Source organism: Silene latifolia, chromosome 3 (genome assembly GCF_048544455.1).
Source record: "Silene latifolia isolate original U9 population chromosome 3, ASM4854445v1, whole genome shotgun sequence".
Taxonomy (NCBI): Eukaryota; Viridiplantae; Streptophyta; class Magnoliopsida; order Caryophyllales; family Caryophyllaceae; genus Silene; species Silene latifolia.
The window spans coordinates 11,543,596-11,565,190 of record NC_133528.1 but is presented as its reverse complement, the minus strand read 5'-3'; the positions used below and the strand labels follow the sequence as shown (position 1 = coordinate 11,565,190).

At 37.6% G+C, this 21,595-nt stretch overlaps 4 protein-coding genes across 4 annotated transcripts; 1 reads left to right on the top strand and 3 right to left on the bottom strand.

The window, feature by feature from the left end:
• Nucleotides 1–745: 745 nt before the first annotated feature.
• LOC141647204 (peptidyl-prolyl cis-trans isomerase CYP19-3-like) lies at nt 746–3,381 on the top strand. The gene is made up of 2 exons (XM_074455309.1): nt 746–888; nt 2,511–3,381. Exon 2 carries the CDS (start codon nt 2,539–2,541, stop codon nt 3,067–3,069), a length of 531 nt encoding a protein of 176 aa, XP_074311410.1. The 5' UTR covers nt 746–888; nt 2,511–2,538; the 3' UTR covers nt 3,070–3,381.
• A 177-nt stretch (nt 3,382–3,558) lies between these two features.
• LOC141647202 (rubisco accumulation factor 1.1, chloroplastic-like) lies at nt 3,559–6,191 on the bottom strand. The gene is made up of 2 exons (XM_074455306.1): nt 5,663–6,191; nt 3,559–4,617 (listed from the first exon to the last, which is right to left on the bottom strand). The coding sequence occupies exons 1-2, from the start codon at nt 6,109–6,111 to the stop codon at nt 3,732–3,734; spliced, it is 1,335 nt and encodes a 444-aa protein (XP_074311407.1). The 5' UTR covers nt 6,112–6,191; the 3' UTR covers nt 3,559–3,731.
• A 1,021-nt stretch (nt 6,192–7,212) lies between these two features.
• On the bottom strand, nt 7,213–9,693 carry LOC141647198 (transcription factor ILR3-like). The gene is made up of 5 exons (XM_074455301.1): nt 9,391–9,693; nt 8,450–8,518; nt 8,291–8,368; nt 7,927–8,089; nt 7,213–7,818 (listed from the first exon to the last, which is right to left on the bottom strand). Exons 1-5 carry the CDS (start codon nt 9,483–9,485, stop codon nt 7,570–7,572), a joined length of 654 nt encoding a protein of 217 aa, XP_074311402.1. The 5' UTR covers nt 9,486–9,693; the 3' UTR covers nt 7,213–7,569.
• Nucleotides 9,694–11,549: 1,856 nt separating this feature from the next.
• On the bottom strand, nt 11,550–19,690 carry LOC141647195 (inositol phosphorylceramide glucuronosyltransferase 1). Its single transcript, XM_074455300.1, has 10 exons — nt 19,080–19,690; nt 17,301–17,421; nt 17,010–17,195; nt 15,571–15,734; nt 14,788–14,895; nt 14,420–14,557; nt 14,217–14,345; nt 13,707–13,992; nt 13,295–13,418; nt 11,550–11,893 (listed from the first exon to the last, which is right to left on the bottom strand). The coding sequence occupies exons 1-10, from the start codon at nt 19,335–19,337 to the stop codon at nt 11,755–11,757; spliced, it is 1,653 nt and encodes a 550-aa protein (XP_074311401.1). The 5' UTR covers nt 19,338–19,690; the 3' UTR covers nt 11,550–11,754.
• Nucleotides 19,691–21,595: the final 1,905 nt, after the last annotated feature.

Below are 21,595 nucleotides of genomic sequence, written 5' to 3'. Positions count from 1 at the left end.
CACTCGTGATCAATTTAGAAAAGAAATTAATGAGACGTTTATATGAATTTTACTTAGCCATTTAGCGTGTTATTTAAGATTCTCTAAGCTACTTTAATTTGGTTATCCAACATATTTAGCCAAGTATGTTATTGGTATTTTTCGCATGATTCCTCTTTTCAAGCATTTAAAATTTCATATACTACTTTACAGCTGCCAAAAAAAAAAAAAAAAAAAATCATATACTTGACATGCTCAGGTTGACATGTAGCATTTTCTTTCCACTAGAAGCAGATTGCTTAAGCAAACTACTAACATAATTTATCGACAGTTTTAACTAATACTTCGTATATTACAATCAGCATATTCGTTATAGTTATTTGGTGATCATCGGTGTTAATGGGGTAGATTATCCATTCTCTTTGTAGAATGGTTTATTTTTCCCTTTCATATCCACTAGGTGATTATACTTTGAAAAGCAAGCATATTTGATGTAACAACAACAACAATAGAGCCTAAATCCAAAAAATGATTGAGGTTTGCTAATATAAATCATTTTTTAGAACCGTTTATTGCTGATCGCGATTCGCACCCCTCGAAATGCGAAAGATAGAATAAGAAGAGTGAGAAGCAAATGAGGAGTGAAAATTTATAAGTTTGAAAATTTAAAACTTTGTATTCTTTTATAAATGCTTTAGAAATTAGATACAAATTAATACTATGATAGTTTTGAAACCCCCCCAAAAAAAAAAGATTTTAGTAACAAAATTCAAGATAATACTTCGTAGTATTAAGAACTTGGAGAAAACGACACAAAATATCAATTGTATAAATACCCTCCTTTCCCAAAGTCAAGTGACTCCAAAACCCTAAACCCCTCTCCGTCTCACACTCACTTGAAGAACAAAGGTAATCCTTCTCTCTCAATTTTATTATCTTCTGCTTCTAATTAGTTTTTTCGTTTGAAATCACTGTCGGTTTCGTGTTCCAAAACAATCTCTTACTTCCTCCGTCTCAATCATTTGTTACCTTTGATTAAAATAATAAATAAATGATTGAGAGGGAGGGAGGGAGTAATAAGAGAATAATCGGCATCGGATTGATGATTTAGTTTAAAACCCTATTTGATTTGTATATATTTACAATATGACAAGTACTTGTTGATTGATTGATTGATTATGTTTGAAAGCGAAGCACATATCGAAGGCTTTCAGGTACTGAAATTACATACCTGCTGAGCTCAATAATTGTGCAATATTGGAATTATCGCATCAGCCGCTCCTTTTATTATCCTCTATAATCTGTCGATTTCAAGGATTTGAGTTGGGTGATGTACATTAATTAATACGGCTTATCAATCAAAGTGCGCCAAGACGCTTGTCGCTTGAAATGATTTTACTGATCTCTGAGTTTTGAAATACTCCCTCCACCCCGTCCTAATCATTTGTTTACCTTTGATTAAAATACTAGAATAAAAAATTAATCAAATGATTGGGACGCAGGGAGTGTGTGTTTCGAATCTTGTGCTATATAGTTCTCTTTAACTTAATTCTTTGGTGATTTTCGCTGTTTATTCCGTCTGTGAGTTACTAATCTTCTGTCTAATTGATGACATTTTGTATATGGATCTTTTTCCTGGTTTTAAAGGCGTTTATTTCATTAACGCAAGTGATCCTTGTCGTTCTTAACTATTTGCTATGATGTCTATTGGGTTTAAAATGGGAAGTAATCTGACTGTGTAAGTCTGTAAATGTGAATGTAAATTTTGCTGGTGCGGGTTTAATGGAGCCTTGCTAGCTTTCTGTTGAGGTTTGTGTGCTGTATACTCGTTGTTCTTATATTACATCTAAATATGTGTGTTGTGTCTCATATAGTTCTCTTTAACTTAATTCTTTGGTGAGTTTCGCTATTATTCCGTCTATGAGTTACTAATCGTCTGTCTAATTGATGATATCTTGTAGACTTGTACTCCCTCTCTCCTGGTCATTTGTTGTCCTATTCTAATTTGGGGGTGTCTCAGTCAATTGTTGTACCATTTTAAGAATGAATCTTGTACTCCCTCTCTCCTGGTCATTTGTTCTATTCTAATTTGGGGTGTCTCAGTCAATTGTTATAATTTCTATTTTAAGAATGAATTTGATGAGCAATTTGATCATTTAGTAATATGCCCCCTCCTCATTCTTGGTCTTTGTGCCAAACCTAAAGGACAACAATGGACGGAGGGAGTATATGGATTTTTTTCCTGGTTTAAAGGCGTTTATTTCATGAACGGAAGTGATCCTTGTGGTTCTTAACTATTTGCTATGATGTCTATTGGGTTTAAAATGGGAAATAATCTGACTGTGTAGTTCTGTAAATGTGAATGTAAATATTGCTGGTGCGGTTTAATGGAGCCTTGCTAGCTTTCCTTTGACGTTTGTGTGCTGTATACTCGTTCTTCATACGTTACATCTAAAATATGTGTGATGTGTCTCATAGTATACTTTCGTGTTTATTTCAATCATAACTCGAAACCTTTGATTTGAATTCAGATACAGTAACAAGCCTCTTCAGAACACCATGGCAAAGCCGAACCCCAAGGTTTTCTTTGACATCCTAATCGGAAAGTCAAAGCCTGGACGAGTCATTATGGAGCTTTATCGTGATGTTACGCCCAAAACTGCTGAAAACTTCCGTGCTCTGTGCACCGGAGAGAAAGGTATCGGAAAAGCCGGGAAACCACTTCATTACAAGGGCTCAAAGTTTCACCGTATTATCCCTGGGTTCATGTGCCAAGGTGGGGATTTCACCCGAGGCAATGGCACCGGAGGGGAATCTATATATGGAGAGAAGTTTAGTGATGAGAACTTCAAGCTGAAGCATACCGGCCCCGGAATACTCTCCATGGCAAATGCTGGTCCAAATACCAATGGCTCGCAGTTCTTTATCTGCACGGCCAATACTTCTTGGTTGGATGGTAAGCATGTTGTCTTTGGTAAAGTGGTGGAGGGCTATGATGTGGTGAAGCAAATGGAGAAAGTGGGTAGTGACGCTGGGACGCCTTCTGATGTTGTGGTCATTGAAGACTGTGGTGAACTTTCTGAGAACTGAAGTGACTTAGTCGATCTCCTGTAACGTCTTATGGCGTACAACGGTCCTGTTTGAGAATTTGCAGGACGAAATGGTTCAAAGGAGATAAAGTCAATGTCAAAACTCTTGTTACTATTACTATTACTATTAGCACTTCAGAGATTAAGGAACCTTCTTTTAAAATGCGAGCTTCCGATTCTCCAATAATTAGTCACTAGGTTTGTAATCTTTAAAAGGACACTAGAAATGGAATTTCCTAGCATTTGAAATGTGGTTATGCATGATTTGCTTGCCAAATTGGTTTGTTGGCCTGGCTTTTCGACATCGTTCAAAGCAAATTTGTGTTGCCTGTTCATCAGTGTAATCTTTGTAAAAGTGCAGAAACTCTCAGGCTTCTGTGTTTCAGGATATCAGGTTGACAGTAAATCAGGAGGATATTCTTCAATCTTCAATCTTCAATCTCTGTACATATAATCACCATTTCTTGTTTAAAACCGTCTTTCTTCATAATTCAAAGAAATCAACTTCTCATTCATGTGTAAAAGACTGTCTATATCCATTACAAAAGAATACATGATATTCTACAAACATATACTATATCCGATTACATCGTCTCTACATGAATCTAACAACAGCTGCAAAATCCTTGTTCATCGTCACGATTTTCATCATCACTCGTTTCATCAGTCCCAATCTTCATCATTCAACTGATCATTTTCTTCCCTAGGCGGCCTAACAACAATAACCACCGTCCCTAAGGTCACGCTCACTCCCATTTCCTTCAACGCCTCTCCCTTCTCCACCTTCAACCCACCATCACCGCCTCCAACAGCCATTAAATAAAACCCGTCATCAAATTCCACTTCCCTCCTCGCCCTATCCGCGACCACAATAATCTTCTCATTCAAATACGTCCTGTTCACTTTCCAAGGCAATGCCATTGCATTCGGGAATGCCACCGCCACACCTCCTTTAATCCCCGCAACTGGAGTCCATCTCGGCAACACAATCCACCTATCCCAACCTCTATCCGCCACCACAATACCAAAGTCCCCAACACTCTTACACTCCCTAGGCACCCTCTCAACCCCGCTACTCCCCTCCTTCGCCTCACAAACCGGCAAAACAACCACTGTTGTCGCCTCTGCCACCTCTCCCATCTGCAACCTCACCACTGGCACCTTTACCGCCGTTTCCCTCTCCCTCTCATCCACCACCTCAACCTTCCCCTCCATCTCCTCCCTAATCCACTCCAATGCACTATCAGTCTCTGCCACGTCCAACGCCGTTGCCAATGCTGCCGCTCTCTTCTCCGAATTCTCCCTAAACTCCCTTGACAACCTCAGATACGTAAACGCCAAACAATCTCCTGGACTGTTATAATCAAACCTCTCCAACGCCAATTCCCCCTGCCTCATCGGATAATCCTTAATTGATCTCGCCAATTCCTTCGCCTTTTCTGCATCAAACAACCTCCTCCTCACCACATACCTCGCCGCTGCAGCCCGCTGTCCCGTATTCAACAACCGTAACTCGTACAACAGCTCTGCCCCACCTGTATCAAAATACCTGTTGAAAATTTTCAAATATTAATCACAATTCACAAATGAGAAATAAAATCATAACCTTCTGCTCCTGTCCTTCCAAAATCTACTATTCTAGTACTCTCTCGAACTCAACACGTTCTTTACACTTTTATTAATCCGGTCAGTAGTATTTTAATCAAATGTACAAAAATCAGCAGTTCATAGACTATACATCTGAGGTAGTACCTCTTATTGTTTATTTTTTGAGTTTTATTTAAAGTTTTTGAGCTCTGCTTTAGTATAAATTTTTTGAGCACATTTACTAAAACATTACACTAAAAAAAATATAATATTGCTCAAAAACTATATTTATAAATGGTAATATGCTCAGAAAAAATGTGCATATACTCAAAAACTACAAGGTAATCCTTTTTCTCCAAAAATCATTTCATCCTCTCTACAAAAATTCATTTCATTCAAGGGTGAGTCCCTCCGTTCTGGTCAATTGTTGTACTTTGGTTTTAGCACAAAGACCAACGAAAGAGGAAAAGGCCAATTACTGAATGACAAGTTCATTCTTAAAATAGAAAAGACAACAACTCACTGGAAAAGGACAATAAGGGTGTGTTTGGATAGGAGGATTTGGAGGGAAAGGGAGGGGAGGGAAAGGGAGGGATGATAAATCCTTTGTTTGGTTAGCAAAATGGAGGTGAAGGGATTTTGAGGGGAGAGAAAATGGATCCCTCCATTTCCCTCCTCTAAGCCAAATTATTTCCTCTCCAACAAAGGCAAGATTTGGAGGGAAAATGATCTCCTCCATTCTCCCTCCCCTTCCCTTCTATCCCTTTCTCTTCCCTCCTTCTCTCTCCCCTTCCTTTCCCTCCACTTTTGCTATCCAAACACACCCTAAATGACCGGGACAGAGGCCTTGGTACCGCAAAGGGGACAAATTGTCTTTACAAGACGCTACATGAATTCGTTGGGCTACTCATTGACATAAAGTCATTAGCTGTCGGTAAGGGATACTCCTAGTCAACACGAAAAGAAAATGAATTCATTAAGCTCGAGTTTGTTAAAGAGTAACTTACCTTAAAACATCCTCATCTTTCTCCAAATCAAGTTCACCAGCCTCAACAATAGACAACCTAACTTGCGCGGCAACAACAAGCCGATTCTGCTCAACACCAGAAATACCAGTAAGCTCCTCAATGGAAGGAGGAGTAAAACCGTCACGAAAAAGAGTAGTGATCAAGGGAGCATAATCATGCCATAACCCAAGGCGGTTCATAAGAATTTCGATAATGGAAGCGGTATCAAGCGACTCGTATTTAGCAGGAAGTGGGGATTGTGGTGGTCGATAAGGTTGGTAAAGGTTTTGTGGTTGTGGGGATAATTTTGCTGAGTTGGGTATTATTAGTTTGGTTTGAAATGGTTGTTGTGTGCTTGCTGTTGCGAAACATGTTATTGTTGTCGTCGTCGTCGTCGGGTTGTGGTGTTTGTGTGGGAGGCGTGGTGTGGTGAAAGATAGGGATAGCATTTTTTTTTTTTTTTGCCTTATCTATTCACTTTGGTTGTGCAAAAGTGAATGAATGATCAAGTGATGAGGGAGAGGAAGAGGAAGAGAGGAGATGAGGTGATAATGTCCATGATTTGGGCTGTATGAGTTTGGGCTTTATGTTTATGGGCCCATTTTGAAAAATAAAAAATCTAGGCTCAATGTGGAAGGCCCGTGTTTGAAAACATTGTCCATAATCAAGCCCAAACATGAGTTTGTAGTTGCACGTGTGAACCTAGGTATGGACGTGAGTTGACGGAGTCAGGATTTGAACTTGGGGGAGGAAATGGGTAACTTTATAAGGTACACTCAAAAATATTTCGGGAAATTTAACTGGCGGGTAGCCCCCCTAGTTCCTCCACCAGCGTACATGACAATGTGAGAGATTTTCATCCAAAGCTATTCAGATGTGGGAGATTTATATCTAAATTCACATTATGTATTTTTTAATATTTTTTTTGAACTTTGAATCATTGTCCAAATTGTTGAAACAATTGGCTTGTTGTAGTTATTCCATGTAAGTTATGTCCGCCGTATTTGTTGGTTATTTTTATTATTGATTTACATGTTGAATTAATTTTTTAAAAGTAGAAGGGTGAAAAATGAGTTGTATGTAAAAGCCATGGACCAATTTTGAAAAAATTAGGAAAAAGTCAATGTTGCGAAATGAATTTTTTGACGACTTATAATATGACTCTTTTTTGGGGTGAAAGAATTAAGTTGATCTTCGAACATTGGATTTGCATGTTTTGTCCATTTGGATGAGAATAGTAGCTATCAATATTCAATACCCACCTAAAAAAGAGATGAGTGTGTATGATTGGCAATACCTTCCTAGAATCCTAGAGTGTAATTCTTGATTTAATACGATAAGCAAATGAATGAGATGGAGGAGGGTATGATGATAAATTGTACGGAGTAGTTCATAATTGAGTACTAATGTTTCTGAGAAATTCTTGCATCCTCCCTACACTCAAAGGAGAATTTTATAATATTTAATTCCCATGTTTGTGCTCCTTTGTGTTTAGGGAGAACGTCCTCCGGAAGGACGCAAGCATGATGCAAGAACAAATTCCGTCGTGATGAAATAAAGCCAACATATATAACTGGCACTGATTTATGTTTATACATATATCAAAGCTGTAGGATATAGGTAGTCATGAAGGACCAATATGACATATACAATAACCAAAGATCCAGTTGGTCTTGCTTAAAACCGTCTTATCTTAACACCTCTTACAAACTCCTTTATTTTCACCTCTATTTTAATCAGGTGTGAGAGCCGTCTTAAGTTAAGACAGTCTTAAATAAGAATTGCCGCCAAGGATTATTTTCCAGTTGCATCATAATTTAATAAAGGGGCACTATATGTATAATGTCTACTACTCTGAAACTGTTGACAGGGCTACGGGTAGAGGTAGCTTACACGCCTTACAGTGATCATGCAACAGGAGGTCTCAAGACATGATCCTTCGAAATATCAAGCACTGATGGGGGAATCCACTGCCACATTGGGTACCCGCCATACCCGGAAACAACCACCCCTTTGTGGCGTCCGCCTTGATGTATAGCTTGCTGCATTGGCACATACCCTGACTGTGCTAATGTCGTGGCTTTGAGTTGTTGCTCGATTCTTTGCTTCCTTTCTTGAAGATTTAGCTTTTCTTCCTTGAGCTCATTCTTTTCTTCCTGATACACAACTAACATAAAATGAGTGACGTTTGCATAACCCAAATTCTCATATGGGACGGTCTCATAATAATATTACTATAAGATTGAAGCTTAATCTAAGCATACCTTCAGGTTTAGAGTATCATCTTGAAGCTTTTTCTTTCTTTGTTTCAGCTCTTGATGCTCAGACTGTAACTTATATACAGCACAAATTGCATCATGAAGGATAGAAGATTTATCGCTTTTTGCAGGACTTCCGGGATTCAGAAATTTTCTCAGTTCTGAGAACCTAAACCAACCCAAAAAACAACATTACATATCATTACAGCGAAACCAAACAAATTCAACGACTATCCGAAATTTACTCAATTATTTGAAATGTGAGATCTCAGAACCTGCTTCGACCATTTTTCGCATATTTTACCTACCAGATTATATGAGCCATCATATGAAGTAGTTATGGCATTGCTAGGTTTAAAAAGACACATGCCTGTCATTCATCTTCTCTCTGCGCAATCTCTCTCGAGAAGCTTTGGATTCTGTCTGAAAACATGTCTTTTCCTGATCCCTGCACACAACATATATACTTGTTAGTATAAGCACAAACAATCGCTGTTCAGCGAAATTCCAGTTGTTGCATCATTCACACCTTGTTCTTTTCAGGCTTTTCTCAGCTGAACAATCGCTGTTCAGCGAAACACCAGTTGTTGCATCGGCACTGCAAGCAAGCAAGCAACAAGAGGAAATATCAGGTATACTACTAAAAACAGAATCCCGGCCATATGGCATATGCATCTAATTCAGGCAGTGTTTTGCAAATTTGAGATATACAGTCATGCACCTGATAAGATAACTATCTTAGTGACAGACTGACAACGAGTAATGTCGTCTGTCGGCGGTGGTACTCATGACAGTGTTTGAAACCCGTCTGCATTAGTTTTTCCCATCAACTTCCTTTGAAGTTGAACCAGTTTAAACTGAAGTCCTCTATCTCGAGTTCTTAACATAATTTTTGAAGACGAAAAGTTCAGCAAAATTATTAGTTCTATAAATAATCATAATTCATGATTACATTAGTGATAGTTACATCACTAAGGACCAGTGGCGGATCTAAAGGGGTAGACAGTTAACATCTCAAAATATTTTCTATTATACCTTACGAAGTACGGACTACTCCCTGACTCTCTCCCATCCAATCCAAAGGTAACATGGACCCACTTTTTGAAAAGTGGGTCCATGTTACCTTTAGATTGGATGGAAGAGAGTATGATCTAACTATTCACCCCTGTTGAGATTTCTCGCCCCCGCAAAATTCAAATCCTGGTTCCGCAACTGCTAAGGGGTGTGAATTGAAGACATTTAAGCACATAACTTTGATCAATTCATCATCCATAAACTTCAACTATATTGGTTAACCAAATCATACTTATAATATAAGAAAAAGAGTAATTAATGAATACTCCATATATAACAACAACATTACTCCAATGCCTCAATAGTTCCTGCAAATTGCGGGATAAGGGGGTTGTATATACGCAACCTTACCCACACAAGATGAATATATGAGTGAACAATAAATCAAGTACATACCTGGGTAATGTGACATAGAAATCAGAGACATCAAAGTCATTGATATTGGTGTAATCATCAAGAACATTCCAACATGCATCCTCAAATGAGTTCATTCTAATTTTCTAATATCTTATTCTAAACTTGTTGTTAAAGCATAAACTCATGCACAAAGATGAAGGTTTAATCAACTACTCTTTACTTACTTATCTATTGTACACAAAAGTCAAACTTCAACGACATTTTATCCAATGAGGGAAAATATATACCAACACTTAATTATATAATTATATTGATATAATGTGAATAAGCGGTTAGTCTCCCTTCAGACGGATATCGATAGAGTTGTCCATTTTATTATTAAAATGAGTCAAGTACTATTCTATTTAAATTACTTTTGTATTTATCTATCTATCTAATTAATTAATTAATAATACTTGATCCGTTTTAAATATAAAACAGATATTTTCATTTTAAACAGGAATTTATGAATAAGAATATAATAGCGTAGAAGCAAAGGTGTGGTTAGTTAAGACATAGAGTGAAGCAATCAAGAATTTATGTTGTTTTCATTTACGTCAAATCAACTATTCTACAAATGGGAAGCAATGAAATAAGTGTAAACAACAAGTTGCATATTTCTTTCTTTATTTTGGTTGGTTAGATGGTTTCAACCGTCACGAAATTTCCTTTTATTTTGAAAGCGAACGGATTCTTTATTCTTCAACGACGTAGATGTGGAACAATTGTGGGGAGCCATTTGGGTGATGGCGACTCCTTCAAATAGTGGCGGAATCAAGATATACAGTAAGGAGGCAAAAAATTTCAATGTAGTGAATAAATGACATAATGAATTCTTGAAAAAAAGGTCTTAACTATATTTCATAACTATATTTCATGAGTGAATACTAGTTTTTTATTGGAAAAAAAAAACCTTTTTCATTAATTAATGAATTTTTTCCCGGTTTTGAGCTACAGTGCTAAAATGTTTAGAATACAACGATTTTGCGCCAATGAGACGCACGTAGGGGTGAAGAAAGTATACAATCATTAAGGAGGGGATGACTCGAGATGGTTAAAAACTGAATAAAGGAAGTACAGTCAAGATCAATGAGGGGACGGAGGAGGAGGAGGCGGCGATGAATATGGTACATTGACACGTGAGCTCGGACAAGGAGGAGGAGGAGGCGGCAGAGGTGGAGGAGGAGGAGGGAAGCGACGAGTATAGGGTGGAGGAGATTTGTACCAATGAGGTGCATGGTTACTCATTGGTGGAGATGGAACATTAGATGGCCGTTTTCTTCTAACTCTCCGCGCTCTATGCCTCCTCGTTAGCTCAGCCTGAAGTTGATCAATGGTGTAATGAGCCGGTCGAGGGTCTTGTAAGGCACGTCCCGTCGCAACATAACACATCACATATTGTGTTACTAGGAAAACTGCTAATATTAGCATGCCTATTATTCTAGGCAACTTCATTGTTGATGCAAGTACAACAAATGTGTAAGTGGTTCAACCATGTAAAGAAAATAAAAATTGGAAGAACAGAAGATATTTGTTGAATACAGCAATTTATGCTCAACTTATTTTGGCATTGATTAATTTCACATTGATTGTTGACAGTGCCCATGTCCCTAGGGTACCCAACTTTCTTGAATCCAACAATAACAAGCTGTCTTCTTGACCGCACACGAATCTAACCTGAAACCTGAATTAACACGACAAAATCCAACCCGACCCGAATATTCATTATCCCATATTGACCGTTATCCTTGAATAAGCGAAATAACTCGTACCCAAAATTATGCGACCTGATTCAGCACGAGTTCTTGCAAATCCAAATTGACCCGACGGAAACTTGACCCGTTGACGTGTTTTCTAGGTCTACATTCTACAGGTCCTTGGCGTTGGCTTATTAGCTTAATCTGAGACCAGGCTTACACCGAGACACAGACGGTTAACAATAGAGGATTTTAGAAGGGTTGGGAAGAACAGCGGAAGTTAATCACACCAAATTACAGCAATTATAACAAGCTTGTGACGGATATCGCCGTCTTCAATGAGATTTTGTGTTGACAAAGATACAAGTAGTCTTAAAGATAATGCTAAGAGGATTGGATACAATAACAAAAACACTTTCTAATATCTCAAATAATTTCTACGTTAATGTTGAGAGAATTGAATATATGCAAAATTTCCGAAAAGACTGTTTAATGGGTGATTTGAACTCGTTGATAAAATTACAAGATTACAACAACAAACCCAAGAGGGGAGATGATAACTCGAAAATGGCAAAACCCCCTTAACTTAATCTACACATAAATAAAAGGGGAGCAAGATCTACGTCGATACACCTACATACGAGGAAAAAAAAAAACTAGAATAAAATCAGCAAAAGAAACATGTACTACTCGTTCGCGCATCTCGGTCTTCAAGTCCTCTTAAAAAGGATTTTATACCAAGTTGTTCTGATGCGTAAGCCATGAAAGCAGCCAATACAATGCCTCCTACTACCATCAAACCTAGCCTGTAAAGACGAGGGAGAAGTGTTGTGTTAAAATCATAGACCTTAATATTGGAGACTTATCTGATATACGACTCCTCAATCCCACGAGGGGAACATCTTGAGTGGATGACATGAAGAGCTTGGAAGGTAAGAAACATAGAAAAAATTACCTCGTTTAACTGGTAAAATTAAGTTGTGGTACTCATGACACCGAGTTCATAATCTATCAACATCAATATTAAGGGGCCCTTTTAGCTGCCTTAATATCAAGAAAAGTGAAAACCCTCACTGCCATGCATGACATGATACGACATTGACCAGTCCAATAGGATTCCTCAACAAGTTTGTAACCAGTTACAATACCGATCACGTACAAAGTTGCACTAAAGAGGCTTGCTAAGATTTCTACTAACTAACATCTAACCTTATTTTTGCCCAAATTTTGCGCATGAAAAGATCGACTACTGAAAGCAAAGATATAGCCTACAATATAGAAACAGATGGACAAAGGCGTCTAGAACATAAGCCGTGACAGTCTTAAGGACATAGAACAAAAAACGAGGGTCAATAGAGAAGGTTACTGCAAACAATCTAACACACGGATTTTGAAAAGAACAGACCTGGTCTGTCCTAAATCAACTCTTGCACCTAATATGCAATTCCAAAAGAAGTGTGACTCAACAACCTACGCAAACAACCAATGCCTCGAGGATTTCTTCAAATGGTGGGCTAAAGGAGAATGAATGTAGAGAATTTTCCCCAGTGTTCAGCTATGAATCTATCATCTATGATACTGAGACTCGGTTAGAAAAATCCGACATAGGTGCATGTCTAAGTGTTGGATTCGTCTACATTTATCAAAAACTTCTCGTATTTTTGGTTAAAATTAATGTCCAAGTGTCATACTCATGCTAAAGTGTTCGGTGTTGATTCTGTTGGACATGAGTACGGGAGGTATGAGTCAAAAGTAACATAGGTGTTTGAAACAGACACAAGGTCACAAGGAGGCTGATTGTACAGACTCGCGATATAATTGCGTTAAAAATTACAAACTATGCCCTATTACTTCATACTCCCTCTAATTCTCTAAAATTGCTCAATTTGACTTTGACACGAATATAATTTGAGCGGATAGTGAATCCACCTAAAACTGTATTTCTTTATTGCAAATGTATCAACAAAGAACACGGCCAGAATATCTATGGGGTGCTTCTATGAATGGGGAAAAACTGAACAATAGAGTACTAAAAAAAAGAAGCGTAATAAATTTAGTGAGCCATTTTGCTATTTTCAACACCCCAGAACCCAAATAAAAAATTTTGGGACCCATTGTGAAGTGAAGTAGATCAAATTGCTAACGAGGACGATAAAACCAAAAAGTGAATAACTAACAAGCAACTTGCACAGAAGTTAATAGATTACCTCACAAACAAAGCACTAATCCCGAGAAGAAAAGGCAACGCTGGAACTGCAATGGCTAAGAGAACCAGTTCAAACCCATAATGCAGCATTGCAGCATCGTGAGAAGACGCCAGCCGCTGATGACCTGAATAACAAATATGACCCAGCCACACAATGAGTGGGAACTATCTAAAGCAAGGTACATATAAGTATATAGATATGACAGCTACGAAACTCAGATTTGGTTGGTTAGAACTTAGAAGTATACGGATACGTGTCCAATGCACTCAAGTTTCTTACAAAATGTTCTCATACTTTTGATTTAAAATGAAGTACCCAAATGTCATGGCAATGTAGGAATTTGGAGTGCCAAATACGGGTACACAAGTAATTCGAAGATTTGGAGTAACATAATAAGATAGAAGTTACGGACCTTTCCCAGTATAATTATCTAATGATTCAGGATCTGAAGAATAAAGCCCTGCTTGACAGCTTTTGATGTTTCCCCACCGATAAATTAGACGTAGATATCCGCCAAACAGAAGAAAGAAGATCGTAAAAGTCCACTCATACATAAGTAATAGCCCAGTCCATGGAAGCACTTGGCGGGGAACAATAAGAAGTCCCAGGATGAGGGACATAACAAAGGCTAGAAGGCAGATAGCTATCGACATTCCTCCTAGAAACCAAGGCACCTTGGACAGCAATCCATTGTATAACTGTAATAAATTTAGCACAAAGATGTAAGACAAATTTACAGCTTTATAACATAAATAAACATGAACATCTATGTTTAACCAGTTCGTCTCCTAAGAGATAATAATACATGAAGATAATGTGGACTAGCCCGTTAAACTATATGACCAACCCATCTCCCCAATATACACACCAATAATCCGAACTCTATTCAACATTTAGATATCAGCCGGAAAGTGAAGCAGACCTGTTGGTTGGAGTTAATGGCTGATGAAGGAGAGCCAGAAGGATAGGGAAGTAGAATCCCTGTTCTAAATCGATAAGCAAGATGTCTCATACGATCACAAAATGAAGTACTCCCCGAAAGCGAGGAAACCTAAAACAAAACATGAGTGCTTTCAGATTTAAGATCCATAATGAGGCAATTTTTCTGACTAAAAAATGAGGTACCTGAAGAAAAAGACGGTAAAAAATGAATATAAGGCCAACGATGGGAATCATAAAAAGACTTTTGACCCAAAGTTCATCTCCAGGGTTACTCCCACCACCGGTCCCAGGAAGAGATTCCTCAACCTTCAGTCTAATGTCCTGCAACAACAGCATCAAGCGATCAATAAGATCCCCCACAATTAACCCCTAACAAGTTGTGGGCCAAGGAAATGCGAAAAACTAATAGATGATTACTGGTTAGTGATAATGGACATGGGAGAAAAAGAATTTGATATGTACTAGGACATAGAGACAATGATACTGTAATAAAATCCGGCGTTGTAAGAAAATGTACATCCATAATACAGAAGAGAAGGTTATTTACATACCTGCCAGAGATCAACAGGTTTCACAAGCCAAGCTGTCCACCAATCCCATGGTTTTAGGGGGCCAAGTGTGTAATGGATGACACGAAGTTCCTTCTCATCTACCATCCACTGCATACATATACATTTAAAATTTCAAGAAATTTGGGATTATAAATATAGTGCAAAACGATGGCAATAGTCGGGTAATTAGTTAGTGTAACTCTCACAGTCTCACATTCCACAAAACAAATAATTTTTCTTTCTTTTTGATATAAAACACTTAACTAAATACTAATACAGTAGTAGGTTGTCTTGACTCCTAGATTTCATTTTTTTTAAAATATTTCATTATAGCATGTACATGTATTCGGTCTAAAATTGGAATGTTCATGTTCGTTGCCTAGAGCGGAGAGCCGGAGACAGAATGGATACGACTAGCATTTTACCCGAAAGCAGTTTCTGGAGGGGCCAAATCAGAAAGCCGGACCTAGTTTTCTAGATGGAGCTTAGGGAACCAAAGTTAAGGTAGTGGCCGCATGTAAATTCTTTCAAGGAAAGGAGCGGCCTGATTCGATATTACTTTATACTCTGATCCAAACGGGGTAATTTTTGTTTACCACAGCGTTCATTCTGGTTGTGTTGCATGTTCGACACTTCAAACTTCCAAGCTGGGTCGAGGTAACATAGCCCGACTCCTTATGGCAAATTGAAATGAGCCAAACGATATTTTAGAAAGAAAATGGGTGATGAAAATAACCGGCAGTCAAACGCACTAAGAGTGGAAATCTTTTCAATGCCAAATACCTTGTTTGCGAGCATGTACAGACCAACATCAGCATTATAGAGAGTAGAGAGGCGCTGCATCGATGGAGCTGTCCTAGACTTGACCTCTTCAGCCGACAGATTAGGCTCAAATAAATGTGCATTGGCAAATCCAACATAATAAGAATTCAGAAACCCCTGATCTCCTGACATGATAAAGTAATAGCAAGTGTAAGAATAATAAAGTAATAAACCAACAGAAACACACTACCACATTAATCTGAAAAGTTTGCACCATAGCATTAAGCCTATAATGTAAGTTTGAAAGTGAGGGAAATCTAAAGCAAATGAATGGAAAGAAAAATACAGATCTTTTTCAGCTTATCATGAATTACTGCTATACAGACCCAGACTAACAACTACACCCTCCATTCAGCTGAATTCACAACAGTTGCTTTTGGGATAAAGTTTCAGGAACGCCCACACTCACATGGGAGTGTTTTGCGGGTAATTCTTACCAAAGTCGGACAATCGGACACAAGGCAAATATATTTGAACATTTTAAAAAGGAAAATATATTAAACACAAATGAAAAGAGCGTGTTTTTTTTAAAGTAAACCCAAGCACATGCTGCAAGTGTTCAGTTAGCCAGCCATACACTATCCACTATCTAGTAAAAAGAACAGACACCTCATGATTACATAGATGCGAATTAAAGGCAAAGTCACCATCTTGCAGGGTTACCTAATTCGCTAACATAGGGTGCGTATTGCGAATTAATAAGCACGTATCAATTCGCAAAACGTTTTCGAATTAATTCGCGAATTATATATAAAAACTAGCGAATACTAAAAGTTTAATTCATGTATTAATTCGCGCTAATTCGCGAATTATATATAAAAATTAGCGAATTTTACAAGTTCAATTCGTGTATTAAAAACTAAAAATTCAATATAATATGATCAACTTCAGAGGGAAAGGAGAAGATATATCAGTAGACTAGCAACTTAATCTTATTTTGGTGTTTTGTCTGGTTTCGTCACTTTGTGTTTACTTAAACCTGAAAATATGATCAGTAGACTTATTTTGGTGGTTCCGTCACTTTGTAATGCTGAATTGTTGATCTTTAATGCAATGAACCTTTTGTTTTTTTTGTTATTATCATCATGTAAATGAAGCGTATTAGTAATTATGAATTCGCGAATTGCTTTTTTTTTGTAATACTTTGCGTATTCAATTCCCTATTTTGAGCGAATTGCGAATTCGAATTATGTGTATTATGAATTCGGCAACCCTGCCATCTTGTATCTAGGTACAGAAATCGAAGATCAATAGCTTTCAAGGTCAAAATGCACAATATAACAGGCAACACAGCACCCCATACAACAGTGCGGAGATAGAACTTAATGTCAAAACATGAGTCCGTAAACAATCCCATTTTTTTCAAAATTTTTGCATGAAAGGTAACAGGAAGTGCATACCTCCAGTATAAGAAGGTAGTGTAGTGATTTTCTTCATCATGTCATTAAAAAGCGCTTCCGATGGCTCAACAACCAGAACTCCAGAATTTAGCCTTTCGGAATGCTTCAGGTTAGCGCAAAATTTCCCACATTTAAAAAGATCATCAATGTTCTGGATTACAATTGTATCCGCATCAAGGTACACAACTGCATGGAAAACATGATTGTGTATATCAACAGATGAAAATGAAAGAAGATTATGATAAATAGATCGTGACAACAAAAGCCATTAGACCCAAGTGATGGAGTTACTCTTTTTGTAGTTGGTCATGTTGAATATTTTCAGCTTAGTGTAAACACCCCAAAACCTCGTTGGACGAACACGATTTGGATTCTCCAACAAAGAAATCATCTCCACTATCCAACCATCAGCCTATCAAACCAACAATCAATACCAACAATTAAGTTTCTTTCAACATATGCAATGGTTCATCAAACTATATGCTAAGTTATACGGAGTACTACATATACAAGGCCTCAACAAAGTGTATATATAGTGCATAATATACTCCCGTTGTTCCGTTTAAATTGTTCCCAGTTGACTTAGCAGGTCGACCTATGTCAGCTTCGGAGATATTTTCTCATAATATGCAACAGTACCACTTTTGGAAAATAATTATACGAACAGTTATATTGAAAATCTAAATGTGACAAATTTTGTGTTGCGCCTCTACATATATATGATGAAATTATTGGTCAAAGTTTAGGTAGTACTCCCTCATTTCAAATCCAAACACCCCGGCCTCACCTTTTTTGTGAGAGGAACTTGAAATTATGGGATTTCTGGATTTGACGGGAGGAAGTAGTAAATAAGAATGTTTCAGTGCAGTCAATCTCCTAGGGTTGTTTAGCAAGGTAATTGCAAGGAGTTAAAAACCAGATAAAGGTAAACCCAGGCGGCCAAACTAACTTCTAGGCTTCTAGCTCATCACTAAGGAAGACAACCAAAGTTGCGGTTAGCCTAAGAACCTCATTCCCACTAACACAGAATTCCGTGCATATGCAGTGATCATTGTTCATTGCCCAATGTACCATTATAAAATCATACGAAAACAACTCAACGCCTCAACCAATGCCTCTTGTGGCACCAAGTACCAACACAAATATCCAACTCCTTAACCCTCTACGCACACTTGTAATATGTTTTGCCATAACCATAAACATATTTTTTGCTTAATTGCTACAGATGGTAAATAATCCAAAGACATGTTTGATGAAGTCCAATCATAATTAAAACAAAAAAAAATAAAAACAGCATCAACAATTCACCAGACAAAAGCCTTTTCCTAGTCTACCAGTATGTCTGCTTTAGAGCTACTCTCATAAATCCAACACAAATCTTTGTGAGAGGCGGTGTACATATAATCCGAGACACATTTTATTCTTTTGTAACTACTTCTATTAAGTACTTACATGTTGTGATAAGGGCATATATGTCCTCAGTTGATGCTTCTAACTATATTAGCGTAGAACCGTTTTACATTCGACCTATTATAAATCTAAACATCCACAATCGCCAAAGAAGGAATAGCACCTAATCTCATCTTCTTTTGCAAAATAAATGTTTCCTATTAACACTCCCATAGCTAGACACTTTCCCCTTAAAACTCATTTCAACACATTTGAATACCACAAATGAACTCCAACTTTTCCCACAATCAAAATTACTGAGACACTTCACTTTGGTTGCGTATCAGGTGTCCAACACTTGAAAATTTTCATATCAGACCAAAAAGCTGAAAACTTCATGGAAAATAACTGTATCCAACACCGTGTCACGTACGATACTTGCAGCCGAGTCAGAGTAACATAACTAAACACCCACTTTCAAAACCAGGATTCAAACAATGTTCAGAACTAAAACATACTCCCTCCATCCCGATCATTTTATCTTTGATTAAAATACCGAAACAAAGAATAAAAAAAGATAAACAAATGATTGAGACGGAGTGATTACATAAACTAACCACCAAAAACAATAAATTTATACTAAAAGACATGAATAGAAATACAGTAAAACAGAAAATTAACCTCAAGAAGAGACTTTGCATAATCAGAAACACCATCAGAAACCAAAACAACCATATCTTTACTCGAACCAGTATCTTTAATTGACTTCCCCAAAACTCGAACACCCAAAACAAATTCATCTCCATACAATAATGTTACATATGCTTCTTTACTTAATTGGGTTCTTCTACAATCTACCCTTTTAAAAATTAAACATTGTAACAACAAAACATACAAAATTAACACAAACCCATTACTCAAAATCCTGAATTTCACCATAATTTGGGTGAAATCAAGGATAAATATGGGATTTTTTAGTGGGATTTCTGGGTTTTTGGGTGATTAAACAAGGGAGAAAGAAATTGGTAGAAAATTTAGAGTTGGAAGTGTTGGATTTGTGTAGGATTTTGGTGATGAATTAAGGATTTTGATGTGATCTGAACTATTGAAGAAGTTCAATTTTTGCTAAGGTAAACAAGTCTGGAGGTATGTCTTGTTTGACGGTTTGAATTGTGAAATCAAAATTGGTGTACTTTTAGCTTGGATCTAGATGCTCCCCACCTCGGCCGCCATGTGATGTTTCCCTTTTGTGTTATGATGAGAGAAAGACGTCTTAAATGAAAATTTGTGTTAACACTTAGGCTTAGGGATGTTTGGTAAATAACGAATTGACAAAAAAATAGCATATTTAGTACTTTTAGCATATTTGACCGGTCAATATGTTATTTTGGGTGTTTGGTAAACAACATATTGAGATAGTAGATTGGGGCCGAATCTATTATTTTACAATATGCTGCTCCCCCAGCCTATTCTAAGAGTAGATTGGGAAAAAAATAAATTCACATTTTTATCCTTAGGAAAATATAACCTTACCTTTATTCCATAGTTAATTCATGTACTAACAAAGCCTTAGTAAAACTGACTTGGCTTAATAATCCGATCCTTATTTAATGATCTAATCGACATTTAAACATAGGACCCGTATTTAAACTACAACTTAGGTAGAGGCGATCCATCCATTCCACCAGAATGTTAATAGATGTATAGTGCTCTTTATGGCTATACAACTTGATAAAAAAATACACTAAATTGACTGGAATTCGAAAAAATGTGACTCAATTCAAATGCTTGCAATCCCGAATGACTAGAATCTGAAATGACTCACTAATAACCCAATTAATCTGTTTGCCATATCTTACTATACTAGCTCTTTTTCTTTAATAAAAACATTTAACAACAGTCATTTTTATTACGATTCCGTGTCTATCCTACAACGGTTTGTAACCATTATCGATGCTGTTATATGGTGTAGTTTAGCTGATTGGAGACAACCTATACTACAACGTTGATCTTTTGACTATTACGTTAAAGAAATACTCCGTACTTGTATATGAATATAGGACCCTTGTCAAAACAAAACAAAGATAAGATATTATTGATAATACAAGATTAGCTTAAAGGACACAATTAGAGTTAGTTATGTTGTTAGTAAGTTGGTTAATTTGATAATGAGTCAATTGTCTACCTTTTATAATCTTTGTGAGACGTATTTTAATTAAAGGTAAACAAATGATTCAAAAATGGTGGAGATTAATAAACACGAGATGGGTCTGGCCTTACCCGCGGTGGAGGAGAGAAGTCTAACTCACAAGCCCAAGAATGCTCTTATCTCCCAAAACCAATTGGCAATGGGAGAAACACCCCTAGGCCTTATAAGATAGACAATCTCTCTCTTTTTCACCGATGTGGGACTCACAAGTGGATTTATACTCCAACACACCCCCTCACTTGTGAGCCCACTTAAAGATCGGTCTGGAGGGACTGGACATCCTCACAGCCGTCACACTGCTCACTCGACCCGAGGGACTGGACTTCCTCATGCTGAAACCGGACTGGACTTCCTCATGCTGAAACCGGAGGGACTGGACATCCTCACGGCGGGTCGGTGCACATAAAGGCTCAGTTTTTAAACACGAGACCCAGGTCTTTTTTTTTTTGCCTTGGGCTCTGATACCATAATAAACACGAGATGGGTCTGGCCTTACCCGCGGTGGAGGAGAGAAGTCTAACTCACAAGCCCAAGAATGCTCTTATCTCCCAAAACCAATTGACAATGGGAGAAACACCCCTATGCCTTATAAGATAGACAATCTCTCTCTTTTTCACCGATGTGGGACTCACAAGTGGATTTATACTCCAACAGAGATCATACATACTACTCCTTATGATTTAACAAATACTAGCATTGTCGAGCTTAAAGTTTGGGGAAGCAAAGGCAAGAAACTCAGGACTATTCTCCAAAAACTTATGGATTCCTCCTCGAAGAACATCCAGGCTTCAAACCCGTCACCCTCTTCATCTGTATAATCCGTCAACACAATCGCATTCCTTAGCATTTTTTCTAATATTCCATCAATTGGGACTATCCATTTAGGCTTACCAAACCCGAAATCAACGTCACCGAACCCGGCTGCATTACACCATGAAGTTAGACCGTAGACGTTCTTACCCTTACACTCAAATATTGCTTGCATGAA